The sequence below is a fragment of the Microcaecilia unicolor genome, chromosome 3 (genome assembly GCF_901765095.1).
Source record: "Microcaecilia unicolor chromosome 3, aMicUni1.1, whole genome shotgun sequence".
Lineage (NCBI taxonomy): Eukaryota > Metazoa > Chordata > Amphibia > Gymnophiona > Siphonopidae > Microcaecilia > Microcaecilia unicolor.
The window spans coordinates 80,199,175-80,226,929 of record NC_044033.1 but is presented as its reverse complement, the minus strand read 5'-3'; the positions used below and the strand labels follow the sequence as shown (position 1 = coordinate 80,226,929).

General features: G+C 43.8%; 1 protein-coding gene across 1 annotated transcript in view; it reads left to right on the top strand.

Moving 5' to 3' along the window:
- The window catches only part of LOC115465558 (serine/threonine-protein kinase MRCK alpha-like), an 806,479-nt gene that overhangs the window by 550,867 nt on the left and 227,857 nt on the right, over positions 1–27,755 (top strand). Inside the window, 1 exon segment of the mRNA XM_030196108.1 lies at positions 19,766–19,857. Coding sequence (XP_030051968.1) covers positions 19,766–19,857 — 92 coding nt within the window.

Sequence of the window (27,755 nt, the reverse complement as noted above, 5' to 3'; positions counted from 1 at the left end):
GCCTACGAAAAACCCACAGAGACCCCGCCCTCCCCAAACCACAGCGACCAAGGCAGGGGGAGGAGCAGCCAAACACACACCTACAAACCGCGACCCAGCCAGCAACAAACAGCGACCCAGAAAGGGGGAGGAGCAGCTCGACGCACAGCAACAAACGCCGACCCAGATAAGAGAAAACAGCAACCTAGGCTGGCGGAGGAGTAAGGAAACACGCGGAGCGTGTTTCCCTACTCCTCCCCCAGCCTAGGAATCGCTCAAAACTAAAGAGGAGGGAGGCAAATAGCTGCGGCTCCAACTGCAGCGCTGCCATCAAACCCGTTCAAACAAACCTATTAGATGCTGCAGGACCTGCCCTGGGAGATGGTTACCGGGGAGACTGGAGCACCAGTAGCAGCAGCCCGAGGACACCGGGGAGACGGGCAGGGCCGTCCTTTGCTCCTCCCTTGGCCCCGCCCCGTCTGGCAACATTCTTTCTTTCTGTCTCTGGTCAGCAGCAAAAGCTCAGAGATCTGCCTACATCGCCCCCACCCCACCACCGACAGCAAAAACCCAAAGACGACCGTAAAACCCCCCATAGTCTAAGTACTGTGCCGCAGCAAAACTCCACACATCCAACTCCTGTCCCGCCCAAGTACAACCTCAGTGGAACTAAGCAAAGCAAGTATACAGTAAGCAAGAAAGCCTGTTGGTTAATCTCTGTTTCCACTACCCTACAAAGCCGTCATTCCTATACACTCAAACACAAGCTAACCTAGGAGCTACTGCTTCACATTGTCGTTTTTAAAATGTTGTTCCATCTAAAACCAGTGTAAAGCTGTTTCAACAGGATAGACTGTGCCTTAAAATGTGCAGGACAAAAGGAGGGGGGGGGACGCAGACAGACGCTGCAACTGGGAAAAAGGGAAGGGGGGACCCTGCAACTGGGAAAAAGGAAGGAACGGAGGGAGGGAGGGGGTACTGACCCTGGAACTGGGAGGGGGGAAGGAAAATAGGAGGGGAGAAGGGGCGAGGGGGAGGGCAGAGAGGGGAGGGTTGTGGAAACCTGGCACATACTCTCATTCTCACACACACTCTCACACCCATTACCACTCTCTCACTGTCACACACACACTCGCACATTCACTCTCTCTCACACAGTCACTCTTACACACACTCTCTCAAAGATACACACTCGGAAACGGGCCTTTTTTTACTAGTATTAAATATTTTGACACCCACCAGACAGGAGTTAACAAAGATCTGGGTTTTCTAGCCCGTTACAAAGCATAAAATTGTATTGCTTTGTAAATTGCAGTGTTCTCCTGTCTCCCTGTCAACTATCCACCCCCATTCTGTTAGACTGGCACTGAAATGCTTTGATGTTTCGCTCATATTGTAAACGGGCCCGCTGCTCCAGTATGGGGGAGGAAGCTGCCTCCCCTGAATAGCCAGAACTTCACAAAACTGCCACCGGGAAATGCTTCAAAAACATTCCTTTATTTTCCAGATTCATAAACAAAACTTCACTCCAGAGTAGAGACTTGCTTCTCAGGCAGGGCTGTTCTGCCTTGCTTAGTACATCAACCAATTACACAAAAACTTTGCCCCCTTCCCAGAGGGGAATGCAATAGTCCTTTGGAAATCCCTGCTTTTTTTTGGTCCCAGTCAGTAGCAAACAAATAGTACTTGTCCCACAAGCAGGATTTCCCCTCAAGACAGTGTTAATCACCAAGCAGCCTTTACTTTCAGGAGATTCAATACTTTTGGGACTGCCTTCCACCCAAGGTATTTCAGCCTGCTCCAGTTCTTTAGGGACCGGTCTTGCCCAAGGATTTTCAGCCTGCACTGCTCCTCTCCTCCTGAACTGAACCCCTCTTCCCACCAGGCAGCCCTCCTTCATAAACAAGCCTTCCAACTTCAGAGGTTCTCACAATAATCAGGTTTAACAAAAGAAAAACAGGCTTCTCCACTTAAGCAGGGTTTAAACCAAAATAAATTCCAAAACCATGTAGGTTTCCAAACCTTCAGGGGGCTGCCTTCCTCAGCTCTCAAGCTCCCCTTTCATTCTGCTTTCTTCCCCTGCTCATGCTGATTAATTCCCTCTTCCATCCAATCCTCCTCCTGCTTCTCAGCCCACCCCTCCCTATTACAGGTGGGCAGCATGATATACAGATTGCTGGTCCCGGGAACTGGCTCCTTCATTCACCCTCCCTCTTGTGGTCAGAGACGGTATATGGCCAGCTTGCCTATCTCCTGGGATCTCACTGCTAGGACTGGAAATGCATTCTGGGATATGTAGTTCATGGTTCTGCTGCTTCACTCTATACATCGGGGATGTAGCCTTGTCACACACCCACTTTCTCAAGAAATTGCGAGTCCCTTTGGGACCTTCCCAGGGATTCGCAATTCTAGACAGAACCCCTAGAAACCCCAGGATCCTCCGTCCTTTCTTTTTACGCCTTCCTAGGCCGCGGCATCTAATTTCTTCGCCCGTTTTCCTCACCCATGGGTACACCCCCTTTTCCACTTTGAGTTTCTGGTGTACTTTCCTAAGGCTTGGCGTCCTTAGCACATCAGGGTAACTTCTAGTCGCTCTCTTCCCCTTTCTACCACCCGGGGCTGCACTTTTCCGCCTACTAGGCCCCAATGGGTATTTGTGGGGTGTGTGTAGGGTCCTCAGTCCCCTTTTCCCTGAGACTCTTAAGGGCCTCCTATCGCTCTCCTTTGGTCCCGGAAAACCCCTTTTGGAACAGGTCTCCCCCCAAACTCTGGGTGATCTAGCATCCCCCTGGCACCCTTCCTGAGCCGGTGTCCTCCCTCCGGGAACTCTCTTACCTCACTCTTCAGTGCAGTAGGTGGGACCTAGGATCCCCCCTTTCTTCTGGGGTCCGGGTTTTCCCCTCCCTTGGGCAGCCTTTTCCCTTCTCTGCTTGCCCTTCTGGGGTGTCTCACATCTTTTAACCCTTACACCACCTCTCCCTGTGGTTTTAACAGGGCCCTTCTGATTCTCCCTATCCTGATCATTACTCAGGGATAGGAGTTTACTTACTTTGACCCCTTCTGGGTCCTTCTTTCCCTCGAGCTTTTGCTGGAGGTCTAAAATGCAGGCTTTTGCTTCCTGAACCTCCCTTAATCTCCTCTGCCCATCCTGGAAGAGGACATCCACTGCGAGGGTCAACACTCTGCACCTCTCTTCCAGGGCCACCCTGCAGCTTTCTGCCGTTTCTGTGGTTTCCTTGGCCTGCAGCCTCTCAACAGCCTTCTCAGCTGACCCCTGTGCTTGAACCTGTTGCAACTCCTTTATCTGAGTTTCCAGCTCAAGGTTCCTCTGAGTAAGGTACCCTACCCTTTCCTGGGCTGCCTGCATCTCCACCAATAACCCCTCTATCCTTTGGGTGTATCCCTTGTGCAGGTCTTCTATCTGGATTACCTTCTCCCTATTAAGCTCATTCAGGCCCCTGGCCTCAGCTTGGATCTGCTGCAATGCCACAGTTAACTGAGCCACCACTTCAGTATGTCCCTGCTGCACTTCCCTCAGCTGGCTTTCCTGTTGGCCCTTCAATTCTCCCAGCCCAGCCTTTACCTGGGTTAAGATCCCCCTCAGCTCTCCTATAGCTGTTTTCTGTAGTTTACCCATCTCCTTAACACTCTCCTGCCTCTTAGCCAACTCCATTTCCTTCTGCTTCACCCCCTGCTTGGCTTTTTCTAATTCTGCCTTTACAGAGGTGACGAGCTTATTTTCCCTTTGCTTCTGGAGTAGAATCAAGGCTTGCTGTTCCCTTATACTTTCCCTTAGGGCCTCCTGCTCTTTTTGCCATTCTAGGCGAACATTCCGGAACTCAGCTTTAACTAGGTTTACTCTCTGCTCCTGGTCCAGTTGTAACTTGTCTGTGAGGTCCCTTATCTCTTGCTCATGTGTGGACTGCAGCTTAGCTACTCGGGTCTCATTTAAGGCTTGGGTCTCTTTCAGGGTGGCTGTAAGGTGGACTACCTCTGCTTCCTTTTCCTCCCTTAGCTTACATTCTGTGAGCAGCTCAGCCCTAATCGTGGCTAGCAGTGCCTCACAGCCTTCCTTCTGCTTAAGGGACTCTGCCCGTTTGGCCTCTAAGGCCTGCACTGAAGCAGCCATTGCTTTCTTATATGCTGACTCGAATAGGACCCATTTCTGTTCAGTCTCGCTCAGACTAGTCTTCAATACCTTATGGGACTCCTCCTGCTGCTGTATATTGCCCACTAAAGTTACCTGAGGAAAGGGGGAGTAGGAGGAGTAGGGTCTTGAACAACACTAGTAGGCGACGTAGGTTAGGAACAATCTCTTTATTTAAATATACACTCGACTCAACACAACCGTGTTTCGGCGCTACAGACACCTTCAGAAGTCTTGTGATATATAAATATACAAATATTAAGCTCAAAGAGAATGAAAGCAAGGCTTCTGCTACAATTGTAATCCTTAAAAATCTCAGTGGAAGGTCCCCCAATCTTTTCTAAGCAACCAGCTATGCTTAGAAATGATTGGGGGACCGTCCACTGAGATTTTTAAGGATTACAATTGTAGCAGAAGCCTTGCTTTCATTGTCTTTGAGCTTAATATTCGTATATTTATATATCACAAGACTCCTGAAGAAGGCGTCTGTAGCGCCGAAACACGGCTGTGTTGAGTCGAATGTATATTTAAATAAAGAGATTGTTTCTAATCTACGTCGCCTACTAGTGTTGTTCAAGAGCCTACTCCTCCTACTCCCCCTTTCCTCAGATTCTACTTTTCGTAGGAATTTGTGTACCTCCACCCTTGTGGTGGTTTGGCTTGCTTGCCACTAAAGTTACCATCAGTCCCTTATTAAGTTCCAGAACCTCCCTCAGACATTGCTCAGGGTACCTATGGAGTTTCCCAGGTTTACATAGGGCTTGTAGCTCCCCTTCTACCTGCCAGATACTCTCTTTAAGGGATTTTAACAGCGGGTTCTCATTCTCTTTATGGGCTTCCTCCTGGAGCTTTCTACCAAACTCAGGGTTATCGTTGGGAGATTCCTTTAATCCCCTTTCCAGGGTGATTGACTTTCTACCTTCTATTCCCTGGGTTTCCCAGTATTTCTCCCTTGGGGCAACTCTCCCTGGTTCCCCACCACCGGGAAATACTGCCAGTTCCTCACTGGAGCATGGGCAGCCTATTTTATCTTCAGCTGTCTCACCTCACTGCTCACAGTGTACATTGACTTCCTCTACACAATCAGGACTACTTTTTATCCTGTCACCTGGGAAGTTCTCACCCGGGCCTACCCCCCCCCCCCCCCCCCTTTCCTAGAGGGTTTACCCTTCTTACCAGGACCACCACTGTCCTGCAACTGGGGTTTTCCTCTCTCGTCCAGGTACCACTCCTCCCTCTTGGCACTGTTCAGGTTTCTGGCCTCCCCTCTCCCTGGGACATGGGGTGCTTTCCCTGCAGCTGGTTCCTCTTGACCCTCTTCCCTGCAGCCACTTCTTTCCCCTTGGGTTCCCGGTCTCACCATGAAGTCTGCCCCTGAGGAATGGGTCACCTCCCGACTCCCATGGCCTTTGGGCTTCCTCTTGCCTTCCATGTTACTTAACCCCCACCAACTGACTGTAGGATTTCCCTCCTCCCAGTCTCCCAGTTCATCCTCTGAACTGCATACTGCCAGACACCACTCTCCAACATGGCCCATTTCCCCACATTGGTAACATACTGGCTCAGTCACTTTTCCTCTCCTTGGGGTCTTGTCTTCCCCAGACACCCCTTCAGGCTTAAACATTGTCCCAACAGTCTCTAAACAAAGTCCCTCTCCAAGTCCCAGAACCTGGATCATGGTGTCCAACTTTGCCATGTCCATTTCTTCTGCTGGCGACTTGGGCTCCGGCTCCTCGGGCCTTTGGACTTTTCTCTTCGGTCGGCACCGTCCCCGCCTTCCCATGGCTCCGACGTCCTCCTCGACCGTCTGCTGGGATATAGCCTGCAACACAAGAGAAGACTCCAAGTGCGGACTGTCTGTTTCTCTGGTCCTCCACTTGCTCTATTTCTTAGCTTCTTGGATCCTCCCTCGCCTCCCCCCTAGGTACCCTTTACCTGGGTAGGCGAGTAATGCGCCTTATCAGTGTTGGCCCCCTCGACGGGCTTCAGGAACCTCCATGGCTTGCATCTGGGTCTGTAGGGCTTTTAGGAGGGGCCCTTATTGTTCCTTGGATGCTTTCACCAATTGATGTAAGTCATGCTGCGAGCTCTCTTGCTGCTTCTCCTTGGCAGTGAGGAAGATCCTGTGAAGCAAACAGACACACGACCCAAGTGCGCTATCTTTTAAGCGGGTCCCCTTTTACTCTGCCTGGGTTCTCCACCCTTTGGTTTCTCTTCCCTTACCCTGCTCTTTATCCAGCCTTGGCCCCCCCTAGGTACAGCTTACCTGAGGTGCCTGCTGGTCTGCGCAGTAGTAAAGGCCCACCAGGGTCCTCTGTCCCTCTTATCCGTGTGGATCACAGTTTAAGTCCCATCTGGGGTGCCATTGTAAACGGGCCCGCTGCTCCAGTATGGGGGGAGGAAGCTGCCTCCCCTGAATAGCCAGAACTTCACAAAACTGCCACCGGGAAATGCTTCAAAAACATTCCTTTATTTTCCAGATTCATAAACAAATCTTCACTCCAGAGTAGAGACTTGCTTCTCAGGCAGGGCTGTTCTGCCTTGCTTAGTTCATCAACCAATTACACAAAAACTTTGCCCCCTTCCCGGAGGGGAATGCAATAGTCCTTTGGAAATCCCTGCTTTTTTTTTGTCCCAGTCAGTAGCAAACAAATAGTACTTGTCCCACAAGCAGGATTTCCCCTCAAGACAGTGTTAATCACCAAGCAGCCTTTACTTTCAGGAGGTTCAATACTTTTGGGACTGCCTTCCACCCAAGGTATTTCAGCCTGCTCCAGTTCTTTAGGGACCGGTCTTGCCCAAGGATTTTCAGCCTGCACTGCTCCTCTCCTCCTGAACTGAACCCCTCTCCCCACCAGGCAGCCCTCCTTCATAAACAAGCCTTCCAACTTCAGAGGTTCTCACAATAACCAGGTTTAACAAAAGAAAAACAGGCTTCTCCACTTAAGCAGGGTTTAAACCAAAATAAATTCCAAAACCATGTAGGTTTCCAAACCTTCAGGGGCTGCCTTCCTCAGCTCTCAAGCTCCCCTTTCATTCTGCTTTCTTCCCCTGCTCAGGCTGATTAATTCCCTCTTCCATCCCATCCTCCTCCTGCTTCTCAGCCCACCCCTCCCTATTACAGGTGGGCAGCATGATATACAGATTGCTGGTCCCGGGAACTGGCTCCTTCATTCACCCTCCCTCTTGTGGTCAGAGACGGTATATGGCCAGCTTGCCTATCCCCTGGGATCTCACTGCTAGGACTGGAAATGCATTCTGGGATATGTAGTTCATGGTTCTGCTGCTTCACTCTATACATCGGGGATGTAGCCTTATCACAATATATACTGTCATCTACCAACATTTGCTTATTTCCGATCTGACGAAGAAGGACAACCTTTGAAAGCTAATCAAGAAATTTATTTATTTATTTAAAGCATTTATATCCCACATTTTCCCACCCATGGGCAGGCCCAATGTGGCTAACAGTAATCTACAGAAATCATACAACAGTTCTACAACAAACAATCAACAACATGGAAGTGAAAGAGACAAGGGAGTAATAGCAAAGGTAGGGAAATGTGGAAAGAGTAAGTTAATTCAATAGTTAGAGATGCTGGGCGGGTCTGGAGCGTAAGCTTTGCCAAATAAGAAGGTCTTAAGATATCTTTTGAAGGTCGGATGATCAGGCGTAATTTTTACAAATTTAAGTAGACCATTCCACATTTGTACGCTAATACGAGTCTGATTGGCCTGAACAGGTGGACTCACTACACTTCTTTTCCATCTGGGATGAACGATGCAGGAAAATTTTAGATACCATATCTCCGATCAGAACAAAGACAGCAAAACGGCAAGCCGTAGTGCCATGGTTTAATGACGATCTTAAGGAACTCAAAACCATTATGAGAAGACTATAAAGAGCATGGAGAAAACAAAAGAATGCTCAACTCTACCATGCATAGAAGCAATCACACAGAAAATACAAGAACGCTATTAGACAATCTAAAAAGCACTTTTATAAATCCAAAATAGGCCTGGATTATGCAGACCAGAGAAAACTCTACTTTTACGTTAACAAATTAACTGATACCACTATGCTCACAACCACCAGTACAGACATCCCATCTGCAGCAAATCTGGCAAAGTTTTTCAAAGAAAAAATCATAAAGTTACAGAATTCCTTACCACAGAACAATGTAGGAATAAGTGATTTTATTAGTGGCCTAGACCCTGGTCCGGGAGAGCATCCAGCTGATCGAACGTTTTCACTCTTTACACCTCTAACAGTTGATTCTGTTAAGCGGGAACTGCGCAGATTTTCCAGTAAATATTGCAAATTGGATATTTGCCCAAACTATTTACTTAAATGTGCACCTCCCTGCTTCATTACTGATCTGACGCGGCATTTAAACTTCATGCTTAGTAGCGGAATCTTCCCTGAAACCTATGGAAATAGTCTACTCACCCCTATTCCTAAAGACACCAAGAAAAGTAGCAAGGATCTTACCAACTATCAACCTATTGCATCGATCCCGCTGTTTGTGAAATTAATGGAGAGCATGGTGAACAAGCAGCTCAATGAGTATCTGGACAAGTTCCACATTTAGCATGAATCACGGTCAGGATTCCGCACACTCCATAGCACAGAAACTGTGCTCATCACACTCCTGTCAAACTTCAAATGGGAGATAGCAGTAGGGAAAAGCATTCTACTTTTGCAATTCGACATGTCCAGTGCCTTTGACATGGTGAACCATACTATTCTACTACAGCTCCTTGATTTTATTTCGGAACCAGTGGCAATGTACTAAAATGGTTAAAAGGCTTTCTAACCTCCAGATCCTACCAAGTCAACTCCAGAGCAAGTTTGTCACCTTCTTGGACAGCCGACTGTGGTGTGCCACAGGGTTCGCCTCTTTCCCCAACACTATTCAACATAATGCTAACTCCTCTGGCCGTAGCTCTTTCCAAACTTGGTCTCAATCCATTCATCTACACGGATGACATCACAATCTACATTCCTTTTAGAAATGACTTAACAGAAATAGCTGACAACATCAGACTTGGATTACATACCGTGGGTGCTTGGGCGAACTCCTTTAAGTTGAAGCTCAACACAGAGAAAACTCATTGCCTTCTACTCACCTCACCCTATAACAAGTTCAGTTCCACCACCTTAATTGCACCTGAGCTTGTCCTGCCAATCTCTGAGTCTCTGAAAATTCTAGGAGTAATACTTGATAGAAATCTAACACTGGTAGAATAAACAAACGCAGCCATCAAAAAGGTATTCTTCACTGTTTGGAAATTAAAGCGTATAAAACCTTTTTTCCCTAGAGAAGTATTTTGCAATTTAGTGCAGTCGCTAGTTTTAAGTCATCTTGATTACTGCAGTGGAATCTATGCAGGGTGTACGGAACTGCTTCTCAAATAATTACAAACTGTCCAAAACACAGCTGCAAGATTGATCTATGGTAAATCGAAGTTCGTCAGTTCCAGACCATTACGTGAAAAACTGCACTGCCTACCTGTCAAGGATCGTATAACATTTAAAATTTGCACCCTAGTGCATAAAATCCTCTATGGCGAAGCTCCAGCTTATATGGATAATCTTATCATCTTACCACCCATGAATTCTTACAAATCTTCTCGTTCTTACTTACATCTCCACTACCCCACATATAGTGGCCTCAAGTATAAAATCAGCTACGCATCTACCTTTCCCTATATCAGCACACGATTGTGGAATGGTTTACCCAAATCAGTTAAAACTACTTCTGAACAACAGGCTTTCAGAATATCACTGAAGACCACCTTATTTAGAAAAGCTTACGCTACAGGCCCGCATTGCATTAGTGACTCCTGAACTGTTACTGTTATGCTGCCGTATTGAATTCTTCTGCACCTTTCTCTTTTCTTCCCCTCTGTCTTACCTCACTAACTACTTCACCCTTAATGTATCTGATTGTTTGTTACTAGATTGATGTAAGCCTTTTTACACTGATGTTAGCCTTTTTGAACTAATGTAAGCCACATTGAGCCTGCCCATGGGGTGGGAAAGTGTGGGATATAAATTCTATAAATAAATATAGGAAAAGTTATGTCCAATAAAAAAGGTATCATCCTATTTTCTTTTCCATGTTTTATTTTGTTTTATTTCTATTGATTACCTTGATATTACCTGTTTTGGTTTTTTTTTTTTAATTATTTATTCATTTATTAAAAAAAAAAGAATTTACAAGAAACCTCTTGGTTAGAAAGTCTCTACAAACATAGTAGAATTTAACAAGGAAAATAATACAAAGAAATTAAATAATTCACTTTTAAAGAATAGAGACTCAAGTCCATAATGCAGGAAATCCAATATGTAGGAAATCAACTGGAGAAATAAACAAAGGAAATATGAAAACATCAGATATCACACATTCATTGTGGAGATGCCTCATTCTTTTCGCTTTTCCTTATTTACCGAGGCTATGAGTGCAGACACATGAGCTGGTTCCATAAATACATATTTCTTCCCCCCAAGTCTTATTATACACTTGCAGGGGTATCTTAAAAAAAAGGTACCCCCCAAGTGTAAAACTTCCGGCTTGAGGAGTAGGAATTGTTTCCTCCGCCGTCTAGTCTCCTTAGAGACATCAGGAAACAAAAGGATTTTAAAGCCTAAAAAAGACTTTTCTTTATTACGAAAGAACAGGCGGAAGATCCAGTTCTTATCTGGTAGTAGTGCTACGGTCGCTACCATAGTAGCTGCCGTTGCAAGTTCAGAGTCAGTAGTTTCAAGCAAAAGAGAAATGTCTGTCGGCTTTTCAATTGACTGGTTCAATTCTTTCCCAGGAACATAATAAGCCAAGGTAAAAGGTGGGATACTTTGTTCAGGTATATTCAAAATTTCACGCATATAGCGCTTTAACATCTCAAGAGGAGCTACATTATGTATTCTAGGAAAATTAACAAATCTCAAATTATGGATTTTAGTATAATTATCAAACATTTCAGATCTTGTCCTGAGATTGGTCAAATCTTTTATCATCATTGATTGAGTTGTTTCAAAGTTCAAAACTTTTTGATCAAATTTCTCCTCCAATTTTCCAATCTTTTCATCTAGAACTTTAAGCTCCTCTCCTTTTTTTTGTACATCAGTTTCCAAAGATTTTATTTTAGGTAACATCTCATTACTTTGTTTCAGAAAAAGCTGTCCCAAATTAGATACCAAGTCCCCTAACGTTTCTAAAGTTACTTCTTTTGGTTTTTCTACTAACAGTTTAGGTAATTCTAACCTCATGGTAGCCTGTTCAGGAGTCCCACTCCTTTCCTCGGTTCCTCTCCCCGCACTCCGTGGCGTCTCCGTGGGCAAATTGCCCTCCATTCCTTGCTCCGCTGTTATCTGAGCTTCCTCTCGATGCTCTTCTGGGCCCTCTGTACCTTCCGGGGTAGACCCTATCGCTCCAAGGAGGAAGGAGCTCGCGCCAATCGGCTGGGGAGGTGGTGAGCGCATAGCGGGACTTAGTGTAACATCAAGGCCAACGGAATCCGAGTTCTCCAAATCATCGGGGTTCCTAGCTGGCAGCGTTCCGCTATTCAAAGCAGCTCCCGACGGTCTCACAAACCTATCCATAGGTCCCGGCAATGAGGAAGGCAACGGGGAAGCTCTAGCCATCACTCTACCTCGGCGTTTCGGCATTTTTTTTTTTCTCAACGGTAAGAGTGAGACTCGCCGCGTCTTAGTGAAGTGCGTCCATCTTGGATTTCCTCTCGAATTTAATTTCAACCGATATTACCTGTTATCATACTAAAAAATAGTTCAAGGGATAGGATCCTCAAATAGCTAGACTATCTATATATATAAAAGGCACCACCAACGTTCTAATGAAGCCTCACTTCCGTTTTGCATGGTGGTGTAGATATCCGGTTTCATGAATCACAGGCAGGAGTATGTTTCCCTACTCCTCCCCCAGCCTACAAAGCAACCCTCACTGCCCCCCCCCAAACGAAACACCCCAAACCCAAGCCCCTACCCCCCTTCACCCCATCACACAAACCCCCTACCCCAAATACCCCCCTCGCAGCATCACACAAGCCCCTCCCCCTGCCACAACAACAAACCCCCCCTAGGAGCGCCTCCAGAGACGACAGTCCACCCATAGCCAGCAAGCTCCGATCTGCTCCTCTCCTGCTGACTCTGCTGCCCGGGTTGCTCCCCTCCCCCCGCTGTATCATCAGGGCATGGCTGAGGATCTCAAAGCACAGAACACCTGGTCCCTTCCTCTCTGTTGCGTTGCCAGACGAAGTGAGTGCGGAGAGGCTCAACCGCTTCCTCCCCCTTACTTCTTCCCTCCCTTCCCTTACATTTAAAACAACACCAGGGGCTTGCAACTCTGCCTCTCTCTGCTTATTCACTCCCTCCGCCGGAGAACTAGCATTAAACTGACCTTTTGAGTAGAAATTGGACTCACTCAAACATAGCCAAGAACTCCAATCTGCTGCTCTCCTGCTGACTCTGTTGCCCGGCCTGCTCCCCTCCTCCCCGCTGTCTCAGAGCACTGAACCCCCTTCCTCTCTGTTGCAGAGTCAGAGAAAATGAGTGCAGGGAAGGTCAACCGCTCCCTCCCTCCCTTCGCCAGAGAACTAGCATTAAATAGCCCTTGCGAGTGGAAATCGTAAAACTGGTGTACAGAGAAATGGGAGTTACTTGATGCTTTTCTTGACAACTGACCTCTTCTGTATGCCTTATTTTCCAGACTGCTGCTGCTGCCAGTTAGATATAAAGTGCAGGACTCACACAGGCTTGCCACTTTCAGAAGCCAACAACACTCTTTCTACACATTCACTCTGCAGGGGAGAGGAGAATCGATGGATGGCAAAGGGGGGGGGCAGGGGATAGAGGAGAATCGCTGGGTAGCTGGAGGGGGCGCAGGGGAGACAGGAGAATAGCTGGGTGGATGGAGGGAGGCAGGGGAGAGATAACAATCACACACACATTCACTCTCACAGACACACTCACACCCAGACTCAATCTCTCTCTCACACACACACACACACACGGTGCTGCCAACCACGCAGAGGGGGGGAGAGGCAGGGGGTCCTGAGACCTGGGAGGGGGAGGGGGTCCTGAGGGGACAGGTATCTCTGTCACACACACACTCTCACAGTGTCTTCCTCTCTCTCACACTATGTCTCACACTGTATCACATTCACTCTCTATGTGTCACACAGTCACTCACACACACTCTCGGTCTCGCAGAGAGTCTGTCTCACACACACACACACACACACTCTCTCACACACAGTGTATGTGTGTGAAACACACTCTCTCACACTCACTGTCTCACATACTCATTCAAACAAACACACTGTCATCCTCACACACATACTCTCTCACAGACACACTCGCACCCAGACTCATTCTCTGTCACGCACACACACTCACCCGTTCACTCGCTCTCTCTCACACAGTCACTCCCACACACACTCTCACAAACATACACACTCCGAGACCAATCTTGCTAGCTCCCGTTTCATTTGTGTCAGAAACGGCCCTTTTTCACCCTACACCCCCTCTCCCAAATCGCCGCCGCTCCTCCTCTCCCTTCGCCCAGCAACTTTCCCTCCACTCCCGCCCACACACCCACCCAACAGACCTGCCGTGCCGCTCCGATCTCTGCCCGAAGCTGCAGTACCAGACCAACAAAAACAACATCAGCTTCGGGTAAACAGCTCTGCAGCCGCTCTTCTCGCCTCATGTTGCTCCTACAGGGTCCTTCTCCAGGGGCACTGACATCCAGGCGCGAGGACCGGCTGCACAGCCAACTGCTAGTCCTGATGGCCTCCTGCGGTGCCTTGCCTGCTTCGTTCAAACACCTGATGCTGATTTTGGACCGCCGCACCACCTCTGTGGATGGAGACAGTTGCTGGCCGCACGGAGAGGGGGGAGCAGCGGCGGCGACTTGGTGAGGGGGACAGTGGCAGCGCAGACATCAGGGAGGGAGCGGTGCTAGCGCCCGTTTAATTTCTCTCTGAAACGGGCCTATCACACTAGTACTTAAATATATGATCCTCAATGAATAATGGTAGGATCTGAAATGCCTCCTACTGAAATCTCTTCAGAAGGAAAACTGCCTCAAAGAGCTCACGGATATCTTGAATCTACAGAGCTTAATCGGATCTAACTGATCCTCTCTTCATCACTGGCCGTGAAAAACCTTCAATAGAGGAGTACTGCTTGCCCATAAATAATTCCACTATAATGGTTCTGCAGTCTCTCTGTAGAATAAAGGCTCAAAAAACAGACCTTACTACCCATCTGGCGAGCATTTAATAATCAAAAGGCACTTATCTTCATTTTCAAGAGCCCATCAATATGTGCTGTGCTAATGCACTCGCATCGAGTCTGTGTACAGCGGCTCCACTGCTCTCGCTTGCAGTGATATACACCCTCTAGCCCCAAGCCATACATTGAATAGTTATGGCTACATCCAGCATTACCCAGTTTCCAATATCCTGATGCAGAAGCGAAACGCTGGCCACCGTCGGCTTGGGGCTAGAGGGTGTATATCACTGCAAGCGAGAGCAGTGGAGCCGCTGTACACAGACTCAATGCGAGTGCATTAGCACAGCACATATTGATGGGCTCTTGAAAATGAAGATAAGTGCCTTTTGATTATTAAATGCTCGCCAGATGGGTAGTAAGGTCTGTTTTTTGAGCCTTTATTCTACAGAGAGACTGCAGAACCATTATAGTGGAATTATTTATGGGCAAGCAGTGCTCCTCTATTGAAGGTTTTTCACGGCCAGTGATGAAGAGAGGATCAGTTCGATCCGATTAAGCTCTGTAGATAGAAGATATCCGTGAGCTCTTTGAGGCCGTTTTCCTTCTGAAGAGATTTCAGTAGGAGGTATTTCAGATCCTACCATTATTCATTGAGGATCGTATATTTAAGTATAGATTACCTGTTGTTATAACCATGGAAAAAAGTTTTTCATAGAAGAGTCATTAAAGTCTAACACTCACCCCCGCCCTCCCATCACACTCCGTTCCCTGACCAGAAGTCCAGCATTATTTTAAATGAGTTTTAAATCTAAAACATGCTAGATTCTAAAAAGTAAGTCAAAATAATGATGATTTCATCGCAATTTTTTTCAAAATGACCCAATTTTTAAACTTCACCAAAACGCACAAACAAGGTGTCATTTGAAAGCTCTTGATGTGCCCTTCTCAAATCGCTAAAAATCCTTTAAAAAAAAAAACCAAAACAATGGACATAGATTCCCTGTATACCAATATATCGCAACAAGAAGCTATTCAGATAATTTGGAACACTTTGAGGCATATTTTCAAAGCACTTAGCCTTCCAAAGTTCCATAGGTTTGGAAGGCTAAGTGCTTTGAAAATATGCCTCTTTGTGAAATAGAAACAACTGACTGTAAGTAACAAGCTCCTTTCATTTTTTAGCTGCTTTTGAGTCCTCCTTAGCTGTATTTTTTTACTCAAACTGTGATTTTTAGATTTTGCAAATTTGCTCTGCTAGTGGGAAGCAAGTATGATCTTATTCCTCTCTAGGTAGGTGCCATCATGTATTTTGATCAAACACTGTGTTTGAATTAGTTCCTTGACTGGAATAGCACATTTCATGGAACATAAGCACACTGCTTTAGTTTAGCGCTGAGAGGACTTTAAGTACATATGAGTATGCTGACACTTGACACTGCTTTATATTTTATGTTCTTGTTATTTATATCTTTGGCTCTATGTTCTGAAGAATGTTTTGACTGATGTTTGTTATATTCTTTTATGAAATGCACATTGCACAAATAGCTACTATGTTGCTATGCATGAAAATGTCAAAATATATGCATGCCAACATTTTATTTTATTTTTTTGCAAACATGTCTTTATTAATCAAATAAAACAAGATAGAAACAGCTTGCAAAGCACAACTGTATCACACATAAGAACAAAGTACCCAGATAAAACGAAACCCTCCAATCCACCCTCCCATCCTACTGTTCCTCCCTCCCCCAAAAGATGTAGTGGCCGAGAGTATACAAATAGTCAACACCCTGGACAAGAGGGCCAAGAGCATGCAATGTAAGTTCCGATCCAGCAGTTGTTTTGTCTCCCGATACTCTGAATTTTCAAGTCCTATATTTTATGAAAACCTGTTAAGCAACCATTCCATATAGCAGTCATTTTGTTCATCTGATAGGTTTAATCCAGCTTATGAAACATTATGGTCATGGAAGGCATATTAGGCAGTTTTCAAGCTGCTGCAAAGCTATTTTACTAACCACAAATATACTGTTCATCAGCTTATGGAGCTCTCTTTTCATTCCCAGGGGTTTAAAAGTATGCAAGCCATGCTCTGCCTGGGCTGGGTAGGACATTTGGAGCATCTGTTGAATGGTCTGCAATACCTCTATCCAAAATAATTGCACTTTAGAACAGGACCGCCAGATATGATACATATTCCCTGCAGCTCCACAATTCCTCCAACATTGTCCTGTACATTTGAGCAATCCACTTTGCCTTATAATAACCATTTTCTACAAAGTTGGTAGCTACAAAGACTTTAAGCAAATACTTTTAAACTCTTTTCCCATTTTGCATATTCATATGTACCAACATTTTATATGTTATATTTATGTCATTGACTTTCCAAGTTCATATTTATGATTCACTATGCTTTGTTATGGTTTTATCATATATTATGATTTGTTTTTATTATATTGTATTTTTGTGATATTCATTTTTATGTCTAATAGCTGCCCCTGTTGCAGCTGTACAAGGGAAACGTGGCCATGTTGTGCTCTTGTTGTATTTGTGCATTAAAGTTCTGAATTTGACTTCCACTTGCCTACATCTTCTATTTGGTGATCTACCCTGTATATGCATCATCCATTGCCTTGTAGATCCCTACCTCCCTCCCACTGTTTCCTGAAAATATAAGCCAGACATCCACATAGAATCGGTCATAGACAGAGAATATAAACAAGCTAATTTGGCTTGGGAAGTCTTTCTTCCATCAGTTTCTAAGTCAGCATAGACCCACATGTTCTGAAAAGTAAGCATGGAATTAAATCATTGAAACCTTTTAGCTTCTGCCATTACCTTTCATGAATTTTTGTAAGATGAAAAGTTTCTGGCTCTAGTTACAGGAAAAAGAGAGGCAATAACCAACTGCAAAGTGAATGCAGAGAACAAAAGAAGCAGTATGGCAGCTTAAAAGACTCAAATGAAGTTTTATTGAGAGTCAATCAAACTAAAAATGTGGCTCCAGGTACATATATTTAGATTTCAAAACCAATTATAAAAATAGCACATGTTTCAGCATCCACAATGCCTTCATCGGGGGTGAATGTTATATTACTAGTGAGTCAGATAATATGTCCACCTTTTGAAAGGTGAATTCACTTAGGCACATTGCTACAAACTGGGAAAGCTGCTTTGCAGCTTTATGCAGTATCATTTAAGGGCTCTGTTTTTCTCTGTCAAGTAGCACCTTCCAAAAGGAGAATATATTATTATCTGACTCGCTGTTAATGTCACTACTAGACAAAAAACCCCTCTAGAATAGTGGAGGGAAATCTCACCAACCACGCTAAAACTTTCCCTATACTCTGTAAGATTATATTAATAACCACTTTATTTTATAAAAATGTGAAAACGGACTTCAGCTTATCACTTCCCACACAGCTAGTCAAATAAAAACCATCTCTACTGCTAAAAAATTTTAAAAAAACAAAAAGAACCTTCCATTTTAAACTTCTCATCCATAATATAATTACATTTAATTTTTATCCTTTTACTGGCCTATCACTGATATCAAAATTGTGCAACAATAATCAAAATACATGATGGAAAAAAACAGAAAAAGCACTTATCTTCTACAGAGGATCCAGTAATGTTAAACTTCAGTTTCCAGTGCCACTGTATATTTCTATGAAAGCAGGTTGACAGCCTCAAACTTTTAAACTTAAAATTGGAAGACTTTACTGTAATACTCAAGCCCATTCAACACCCTGACAAGGGCACCTTGTTTTGCTCATTTCAGGGCTTCTTCAGGGGACATCAACTGTAAAATTGCAGAAATAAGAGTTAATAACATATCAAAATTCTAAAAAAATAAGAAGAAAACAATATACTTGTCTCACCCACTTCTAACGATAAACTGCCACTTCAGCTAGAGGCTAAAAAATGGGTGGCTGGGCAGTGTAATGATCCTAATTGTTCAAGCTATTTTTTTGTCATGATTGAAGTTTAACCTATTACCTTTAGCTGTTATCATAGGACGAACTTTCCTCTTGTTACCTAACCTAATCTGTCCCTTTCCCCCAACTATGTATTTCTCCTATCCGGAACTGGTAATCACCACTTGCGGAATTGAGCCTGCAAATAGGTGGGAAAATGTGAGATACAAATGTTATAAATAAATAAATATATTATTTTTAAATAGGCTCCTAGTCTCGCGATATCACTTATCAAAAAAGACTGCTTACCTGTAAAAAAAAAATAATAATTTTTTTAAGCTGTCATTTAAAATATGCTTGCCATTCAATCATACAGTTCAAGCCATTAGGTTTTGCCATGCATAATTTAAAAATCCATTGGTGTTATCATTGGCACAATATTTTTCTGATGTCTCCTCCATATATAGGTAGTAGGAGGGATATGCTCAAGTATCCAAACTCTTAGCTCAGAGAATATATGATGAAAAGCTTTACAATGATTCACCAGAGGAGCTGATACAGTGTTGGTACTCTATTATCCTAGTTTTAAAACTTTGTGATGTTTGTCCTATGTAGAGTAAGTTAACAAGGGCACCGGATGACGCTTTTTATTCTCAAGTTTCTGGCTCTGCCATTGAAAATCTAGAGCAGTGGTATTGACTCACAGTCCTTGAAGACTTCACACTGGACGAACTTCCAGAATACTCCTGATGAATATGGATAAGATAGATTTGCATGCAAATCTGTGTCCACTATATTCAAATCTGTCTTATGCATATTTATTAGGGGTGTCCTGAAAATCTGACCTGTTCAAGGTCTTAACAGCATATGCTATTGTTATGACTTACAGGCATATATGTGAATATTTTGACAGAACCTTAACAGGCCAGCAGTACCCAATAGTTGAAATTGCTGTATTCCAGCAGGAGAGTGTGGACAAAAAGTGGAGTCAGTCTTGAATGGAATGAACCAAAGTGAGATTTTTTTTCCTTTCTTCCAGCTGGAGAGGAAATTGATCTTTAAAAATTGCTTCTGTGAAAAATATGAGAGGTGGAGGAGCACAAGTCTGTTACAGACAGAAGTTATGTGTGTTACAGTTCAGCATAAACATGGTCTTTTCTTCTTATTCTCAGGGCTTGGGGTTCACACACTTGCTCATAAGTTAAAGGCATGGGCCATCCTAAAGGGTAAACTAAGTCGATTCTTCATTCCCTTTCACAAGTCCTCCTCTCCTTTGTACTAAACAAGCCCTAACAGAATTCTTAAACCAGCCTTTCTCCTGGTGATCCTTCTGCTTTATCTTATAGTGCAACTTGACTAGCTCAGTTTTTTAACCAAAGCAGTTGTCAGTGAGTAAAACTGTGCAGACAGGAGGCATTTTGGTATTAGCATGGCACTGTTTAATGTTCTTGTACTCTTCTACAGCAAACTGCAGGAATCTGACAAGAAGAAGTTAGAACTGTTGGCAGAAATTGAAAAGCTGAAAAAGGAGAATGAAGAGCTGAAGTCTCAAAAGGGTATGATATCGTGGTAGTGCATATTATCTCTGGCTTCAAGGTGTGCTTTCCTTGCATGTACAGAAATAGCATCTGCTAGTGCTTCTTTTCCATGTGTCTTCCAAGATACTCAGTCATTGTGAACTGTTTCATATCACTGTGGTTTGCATTCCTTGTCTCATATCCCATGCTGCATGATGGCTTTAGAGAGGCACCAAAATGTATAAAAAGTGGGAGTACGACCAAGGGAACCAGAAACTGGAAGATGTTCTTTTGGTTCTTTTAGAGAGGCACCCACATCATGGCAGGGGTTTTTTACCCACCCTCCTACAGCAAGTCCATAAGCTTTGAAATTGCCAAAGTGATCACAGCTATCAGAGGATGCAGATGTCACATGGAGTGCTGCTTTTCTGTAGGAAGGTAAAACTTTGTTATGGATGGAGAGGGGAGGTAATATCTTCCACCATGAAAGCAAGCCTCTAGCTACATTGGAAAGCCTCAGTTTACCTGGCTGGAAAAGGACCCTTTTCAGAGGCTAAAACCTTTAGCTGCACTGTTATGCTAGCAGAGAGTGCCATAGCATCTCTTCTGATGGTGCAAAGCGCTGCATCAGGCCACAGGATTGACCTAGAATGGGTGCTGTAGTGTTCAGAATACAGGAAGCACTATAGAACATGTTTATAATGGGACTGTAGCTGCTCATACCTCAGCACATTTCCTGACTGTAGTCTGTTCTTTACAATGTTTTTTTACTGAATTAAAGGTTCTTGTCATGCCTATTTGGATGGTATTAAGATGTATTGCAGCTATTGGTAACTCCTGTAAAGGGAATATTGAGAGTCCTGGAACATGTGTAGGTATTGACTGCCTTTCCTGGTAAGCAATAAATAATTAAATAATCTACATATCATGTGTCAGTTGCAGCCTACCTATTATTAGTGTGTGAATGAAAAGGAATATTGTAGTGTCCTGGTTATAACTCTGGATTCTGCTATCACATGGTAGTTCGAACTCCTTGGTATTTTGTAGCCTTACTCTTTGCTGTAATGGCAGATGTGCTAACTACTCTTTGTTTGAAACTGTATTTCTAGTTTTCTTGTGTTGTCCTTTACCAGTACAATATCAGGTTGTCATGATAGTATATGATTTTTGTAGCAGGAAGTCTTTTCCTTTTGGCTAAGGAACTTAGTTGTTACTTATGTACAATGTGTAGGATTCCTGTTGTTGTTAATAATTTTCTAGGAGTTTCCTTTTCAACATTGCCACTTTCCTACTGCATGTACTTTCCCCAGCCTCTACAAAGTTATTTGATCAGAAAGTGGCTTGGAGATACAGAGTAGTCTCTCCTGTAGAAGTGTTGCATGGCTGCATGTAATATTTTTCTGCAAAGTTTCTGTATCTCCATATGGCAGATAAATTTGCACTGGTATGACTGCCAACTTGCATGTCATATAGAACAGCGTAAATACTTCTTCACATCTCTGAACTTGTAGACTTGCTTTTCCTTGAGAAATTACAGCTATGGTTCTGCAGTTGCATTGAAATAGGATAACTTGTTACATTTTGACATAGCTGGTTAACAACTCTGTGCTCCAGTGTCGTCGTATCAGGGCATGGTGATGGCACTCACTGAGCTCAACCTATGTTTTCAGCATTTTGAATTTTGCAGATATTTAGAGCACTACATCACAGCAGTTTGAAATTCAATGATGAAATCTGCATTGAAAAAGCTGGTATTTAATGCTTCATTTACCTGAGGGCTTGTACTTAACCTGGAGGCTTTGATCACCTTGCCTAAACGATTTTAGTTTAAAGCCCTCTTCAGTAGGTTGGGCAGGTATCATAGTGGTCAATGCCATAATTATAATTATTCCACAATAACCCGATGGCCAGATGCGGATAGAAAAGTCCCATCTGCTGAATCAGAAAGAATTAGAATGATCATGGATGCCTGTCAAAGTCTGTGCTTAGACAAAGAGTAATGAAACCCATGAGAGAAGGGGCGACGCTGGACCCAGTAATCACAAATGGAGAAAGTGTGTCTAACATCTAGGTGGGTATCCACCTGGCCAGTAGCAATCTTTAGATAGTATGGTTTGGTAAAAGAGCTAAAATGGAATGCAGACACACAAACCTCAATGTCCTGGATTTTCAAACATGCATCATTAGCCTTTATTTTCTTGCCCACCCCTTGCTGCTATTACTGGCTGTTAATGCAAAATACTAGGAATAGGTGAAAAAAGGAGATTGCAGACTCCCATGCTACATCACTAGTAAGTAACTAGGAAAGGGAGAACATCAGTCACATAAGATTATAGGTCAACAGACCTCCTACAAGATATTCCCATAAGATATTTCTGGTAGGATGGAGGTGGAAGTAACAGATGATTGAAATACTTGGGACAGCTGTACCCTGTGGGAAGTCCATTGACCTACAATTTTATGTGACTGATGTTCTCCCTCTCCTAGTCAATTACTAGTAATTTAGCATGTGCGTCTGTAATCTCCTTTTTTCACCTATTCCTAGTATTTTGCATTTTGGTATTTTTATGGAATTTGGTGCGTTTACCTTTTAATATTTTTTACCATTACTGGCTGTTAGACATTTAGCACCTTTCTTCTTGGTCATCTACATCTAACCTCGGCTGTTTCACTTCCTTTTTTCACCTATTCCTAGTATTTTGCATTTTGGTATTTTTGTGGAATTTGGTGCGTTTACCCTTTGTTATTTTTTACCATTACTGCCTGCTAGACATTTAGCACCTTTGTTCTTGGTCATCTACATCTGACCTCTGCTGTTTCACTTCCCCTAAGAACATAAATGTTGCCGTACTGGGACAGACCAAAGGTCCATCAAGCCCAGTATCCTGTTTTCAACAGTGGCCAATCCAGGTTACAAGTACCTAACATAGTAACATAGTAACAGAGTAGATGACGGCAGAAAAAGACCTGCATGGTCCATCCAGTCTGCCCAAGACAAACTCATATGTGTATACCTTACCTTGAATTTGTACCTGTCCTTTTCAGGGCACAGACCATATAAGTCTGCCCAGCAGTATTTCCCGCCTCCCAACCACCAGTCCTGCCTCCCATCACCGGCTCTGGTACAGACCGTATAAGTCTGCCCTCCCCTATCCTCGCCTCCCAACCACCACCCCCTCTTCCCCCCAACTGCTCCGCCACCCAATTTCAGCTAAGCTTCTGAGGATCCATTCCTTCTGCACAGGATTCCTCTATGCATATCCCACGCATGTTTGAACTCTGTTACCGTTTTCATCTCCACCACCTCCCGCGGGAGGGCATTCCAAGCGTCCACCACCCTCTCCGTGAAAAAATACTTCCTGATATCTTTCCTGAGTCTGCCCCCCTTCAATCTCATTTCATGTCCTCTCGTTCTACCGCCTTCCTATCTCCGGAAAAGATTCGTTTGCGGATTAATACCTTTCAAATATTTGAACGTCTGTATCATATCACCCCTGTGCCTCCTTTCCTCCAGGGTGTACATGTTCAGGTCAGCAAGCCTCTCTTCATACGTCTTGGAACGTAAATCCCATACCATCCTCGTAGCTTTTCTTTGCACCGCTTCCATTTTTTTAACATCCTTCGCAAGATTCCAAAACAGTACAATACATTTCGTGCTGCTTATCTGAGAAGTAAGCAGTGGATTTTCCCCAAGGCCATCTTAATAATGGCTTATGGACTTTTCTTTTAGTAAGTTATCCAACCCTTTTTTTAAACCATGCTAAGCTAACTGCTTTTACCACATTCTCTGGCAGTGAATTCCAGCGTTTAATTACACGTTGAGTGAAGAAATATTTTCTCCAATTTGTTTTAAATTTACTACGTAATAGCTTCATTGCATGCCCGCTAGTCCTAGTATTTTTGGCAAGAGTAAACAAGCAATTCATGTCTACCCGTTCCATTCCACTCAGTATTTTATAGACCTCTATCAAATCTCCCCGCCTCCTTCTCATCTACAAGCTGAAGAGCCCTAGCCGCTTTAGCCTTTCCTCATAGGGAAGTCGTCCCATTCCCTTTATCATTTTTGTACGTTTTCTCTGTACCTTTTCTAATTCCACTATATCTTTTTTGAGATGCGGTGACCAGAATTGCACACAGTATTCAAGTTGCAGTCGCACCATGGAACGATACAAAGGCATTATAACATTCTCATTTTTGCATTCCATTCCTTTCCTAATGATTTCTAACATTCTATTTGCTTTCTTAGCCAACGCAGCACACTAAGCAGAGGGTTTCAAGTATCATCAACAAAGACACCTAGATCTTTTTCCTGGTCGGTGACTCCTAATGTGGAACCTTACATCACGTAACTATAGTTTGGCTCCTCTTTCCCACATGCATCACTTTGCATTTGCTGACATCAAACATTATCTGCCATTTGGATGCCCAATCTCCCAGTCTCATAAGATCCTTTTGCAGTTTTTCACAATCCTCTTACGATTTAACAACTTTGAATACATTTGTGTCATCAACAAATTTAACTACCTCACTAGTTATTCCCATCTCTAGATCTTTTATAAATAAATTAAAAAGCAGCGGTCCCAGCACAGACCCATGCAGAGCTCCACTATCTACCATTCTCCATTGAGAATAGATCATTTAACCCTACTCTCTGTTTTCTATCTTTTAACCAGTTTTTAATCCACAATAAGTAGAGGAGTGTGGTAGCCGTGTTAGTCCACTCTTAAGGTTATCAATAGAAATCAAACAAAATAAAACATGGAAAAGAAAATAAGATGATACCTTTTTTATTGGACATAACTTAATACATTTCTTGATTAGCTTTCGAAGGTTGCCCTTCTTCGTCAGATCGGAAATAAGCAAATGTGCTAGCTGACACTGTATATAAGTGAAAACATTCAAGCATTACTATGACAGTCTGACAGGGTGGGAGGATGGGGGTGGGTCGGAGGTATGCATTTTTAACTGCCAGACCCTCGACCATTCTTCTAATGTTCGGAGATCCCTTCTCATCGTTTCTACTCCCTCCAGGGTATCCACTCTATTGGCTATTTTTGGGTCATCCGCAAAAAGGCACACCTTTCCTCTTCCAACCCTTCAGCAATTTCTCCCACAAATATATTAAACAGAATAGGCCCCAGCACCGACCCCTGAGGAACTCCACTGCTCACCTTCCTTTCCTCCCAGCGGATTCCATTTACCACCATCCTCTGCCACCTGTCGGTCAACCAGTTTCTTATCCAGTTCACCACTTCGATCCTAAGTTCAACCCTTTTAGCTTATTCAAGAGTCTTCTGTGGGGGACCGTATCAAAGGCTTTGCTGAAGTCCAAGTAAATTACATCTAGTCCACGCCCCTCATCCAGTTCTTTGGTCACCCAGTCTATAAAGTCAATAAGATTCGTTTGGCAGGATTTTCCTTTTGTAAAGCCATGTTGCCTCCTGTCATGTAACCCGTCGGTTTCTAGAAAGTTAACTATCCTTTCTTTCAGTAGCGATTCCATTATTTTTCCTACCACCAACGTGAGACTTACCGGTCTGTAGTTTCCCCACTTCTTCCCTGTCTCCACTTTTGTGAAGAGGGACCACATCTGCTCGTCTCCAATCTCGCGGAACCTCTCCCATCTCTAAAGATCTGTTAAATAAATCTTTTAAGAGGTCCGTCCAGGACCTCTCTGAGCTTCTTCAGTATCTTGGTATGCATCCCAGGTTATCAAGGGAGCTGGGTTCGCAAGACATGTCCATTTGCACTAAATCTTGAATCAGTGTTGTGGCGTCTCTGTAGATTTCTAGTTGTGTGTTAAGTCCGTCAGATGAGCATGCTTCTTGATGGATATTTTTGGATGCTGCTATTTTTATTTAGACCTCTGTACATTAATAAATTGCTTTCATCTTTTTATCTTCTGCAGTTCTCATTTTTTATTGCACCAGAAGATCATTGATCTACCCATTCTCTTTTTGTATATCATTGACTTATCACATAGGGGCTTTTTCTTCTCCTTTTTTCTTTTCTGTGTCTCAAGTTTTATATCTCAGGATTTGAAGAATTAAAATGAGCATTCAGTGAAGGCTAAGGACCTTGTAAAATGACCTTGCCTAACTTACATGGATGTTACTGGACTGACAGGATAGCTTCTTTTTGTGCTTGGTTGAATATAACCCCAGTTTTGGCATGCTGTTATTTGGAGTGGGTTATCCTGTGTTGCTGGTGTTGTCCCCTTTTGCACCCATGATGAATAGTATGCAACAGCAGTAGGACTCGAATAGGAGTAATGTTTCCATTTATTCAACCTGGACTCAACCCTGCTCTCTCTCTTTATATTGATATCCTTTTAATCTGGTAAGTGCCAAATAGGGCCTTTCAAATCATAGAAAGGGCTAGATGTGATGGGTTACCCCTTAAGACAAGTTTGCTGAGCAATGTGGGGAGGGGCCCTTCTTAACTTTTTGGTGTCTTCAAATGCTAAGAATGGAGAAAGGCAGCGTGCATAACTACCAGAAATGAAGCAGGTAACCCAATCTCTTGCTTCCTTCCTGTATGGGGTGCACTCTCTTCTATTGAAATCCCCAGTCAGTATGCACCCTTGTTCTGAACTCCCAGTTGCTGAGGGTTGCCAACAGGTCAGGTCTTTAGGATATTCCTAATGAGTATACGTAACAGAGATATGCATACCTATTACATCCATTATATGCAAATCTTTCTCATTCATATTTGTTAGGGATATCTTAAAAGCTTGATCCATTGGTGGTCATCAAGGACTGAGCGGGAAGACCAAGGCAATATAATCTCTCCTCACCTCTTTTTAGGCCCTTCTTATCTCTTACTTTTCTATCTTCTTAGTCCTTTCTAGCTCCCTCTCCATCCCTTCTCTTCTTTTTGTCTTTTCATGTTCTTCTCTCTCATCCCTTTCTTCCCTCCACCTCTTTCCTATTGCATTCTCAGCGCAAGGTGCCACCTGCACACAAATTCCTGAGCCTTCATCACTGAACACAAACACACACACAGAGTAGTCTTGCAGTAATAGAGGAAGACACATCGAACACACACCCCATTCCTGAAGTCTTAGGAGCCAAAAGCATTCATGCAAATTCCCAGTGCTGCAGCCCTTGAGCAGGGAGACAAATACATGCCTCAAGCCCTGCATCACCAAGAGTGAAAAGCATCTCCTGGCCTAATAGCGGCAGTGCCCAGCCCAGCCCATGGTAGGTGCAGACTAGGATTGAGCTGTGAGCACAGGGTTCAGAGAAAGCTGTGTGGATTTGATAGTCATGTTTGTTTTAAAAGCATATAGAACTGTTATATAATGCTTTGGTCTGTTAGTTTAAGAAATAATACACTGCTTTAAGAAAAAGAAAAAAAAGTAGCAAAATAGTGTGATAAAGCGATTACCAATGCCAGGGAAAGGTATAATCAGCAAAAAACCTCTCACAAATGACTTTTACAAAGACAGCACTTCTGTATAAGTTGTTGATGAGACCTCCCGTAGAATAGTATGTCCAATTCCAGGGCCCTTATGTCCCAAAGAATCTTGCAAGGGCAGAGGCAGTCCAAAGAGGTACAGAGTCAACAGCAAAAGTCATGAGAGAAGACTTTGTGATTTAAATATGAGCAGACTAGAGAGAGAGGGGGGGGGAGACAGAAAAGGATGGATATACTCAAATACATCAGTGGCATAAATCAAGCACAGAAAGCCTATTTCAGAGAAAAGAATGTTCTGGCACAATAGGCTGTGGTATGAAGCTCCAAAGTGGTAGACTCAGGAACAGTATTAGGAAGTATTTCTTCATGGAAAGGGTTGTGGGGACAAAAACTATAAGAGTGCATGAAAGTCTGTTCTAGGTACTAAGGATCACTAATTGTGAGCTAGAGATCAATTAAAATAATAGCAGGAGTGAAATTGGGTAGACAAACTGGATCTTATGGTTGTTACCCACCGT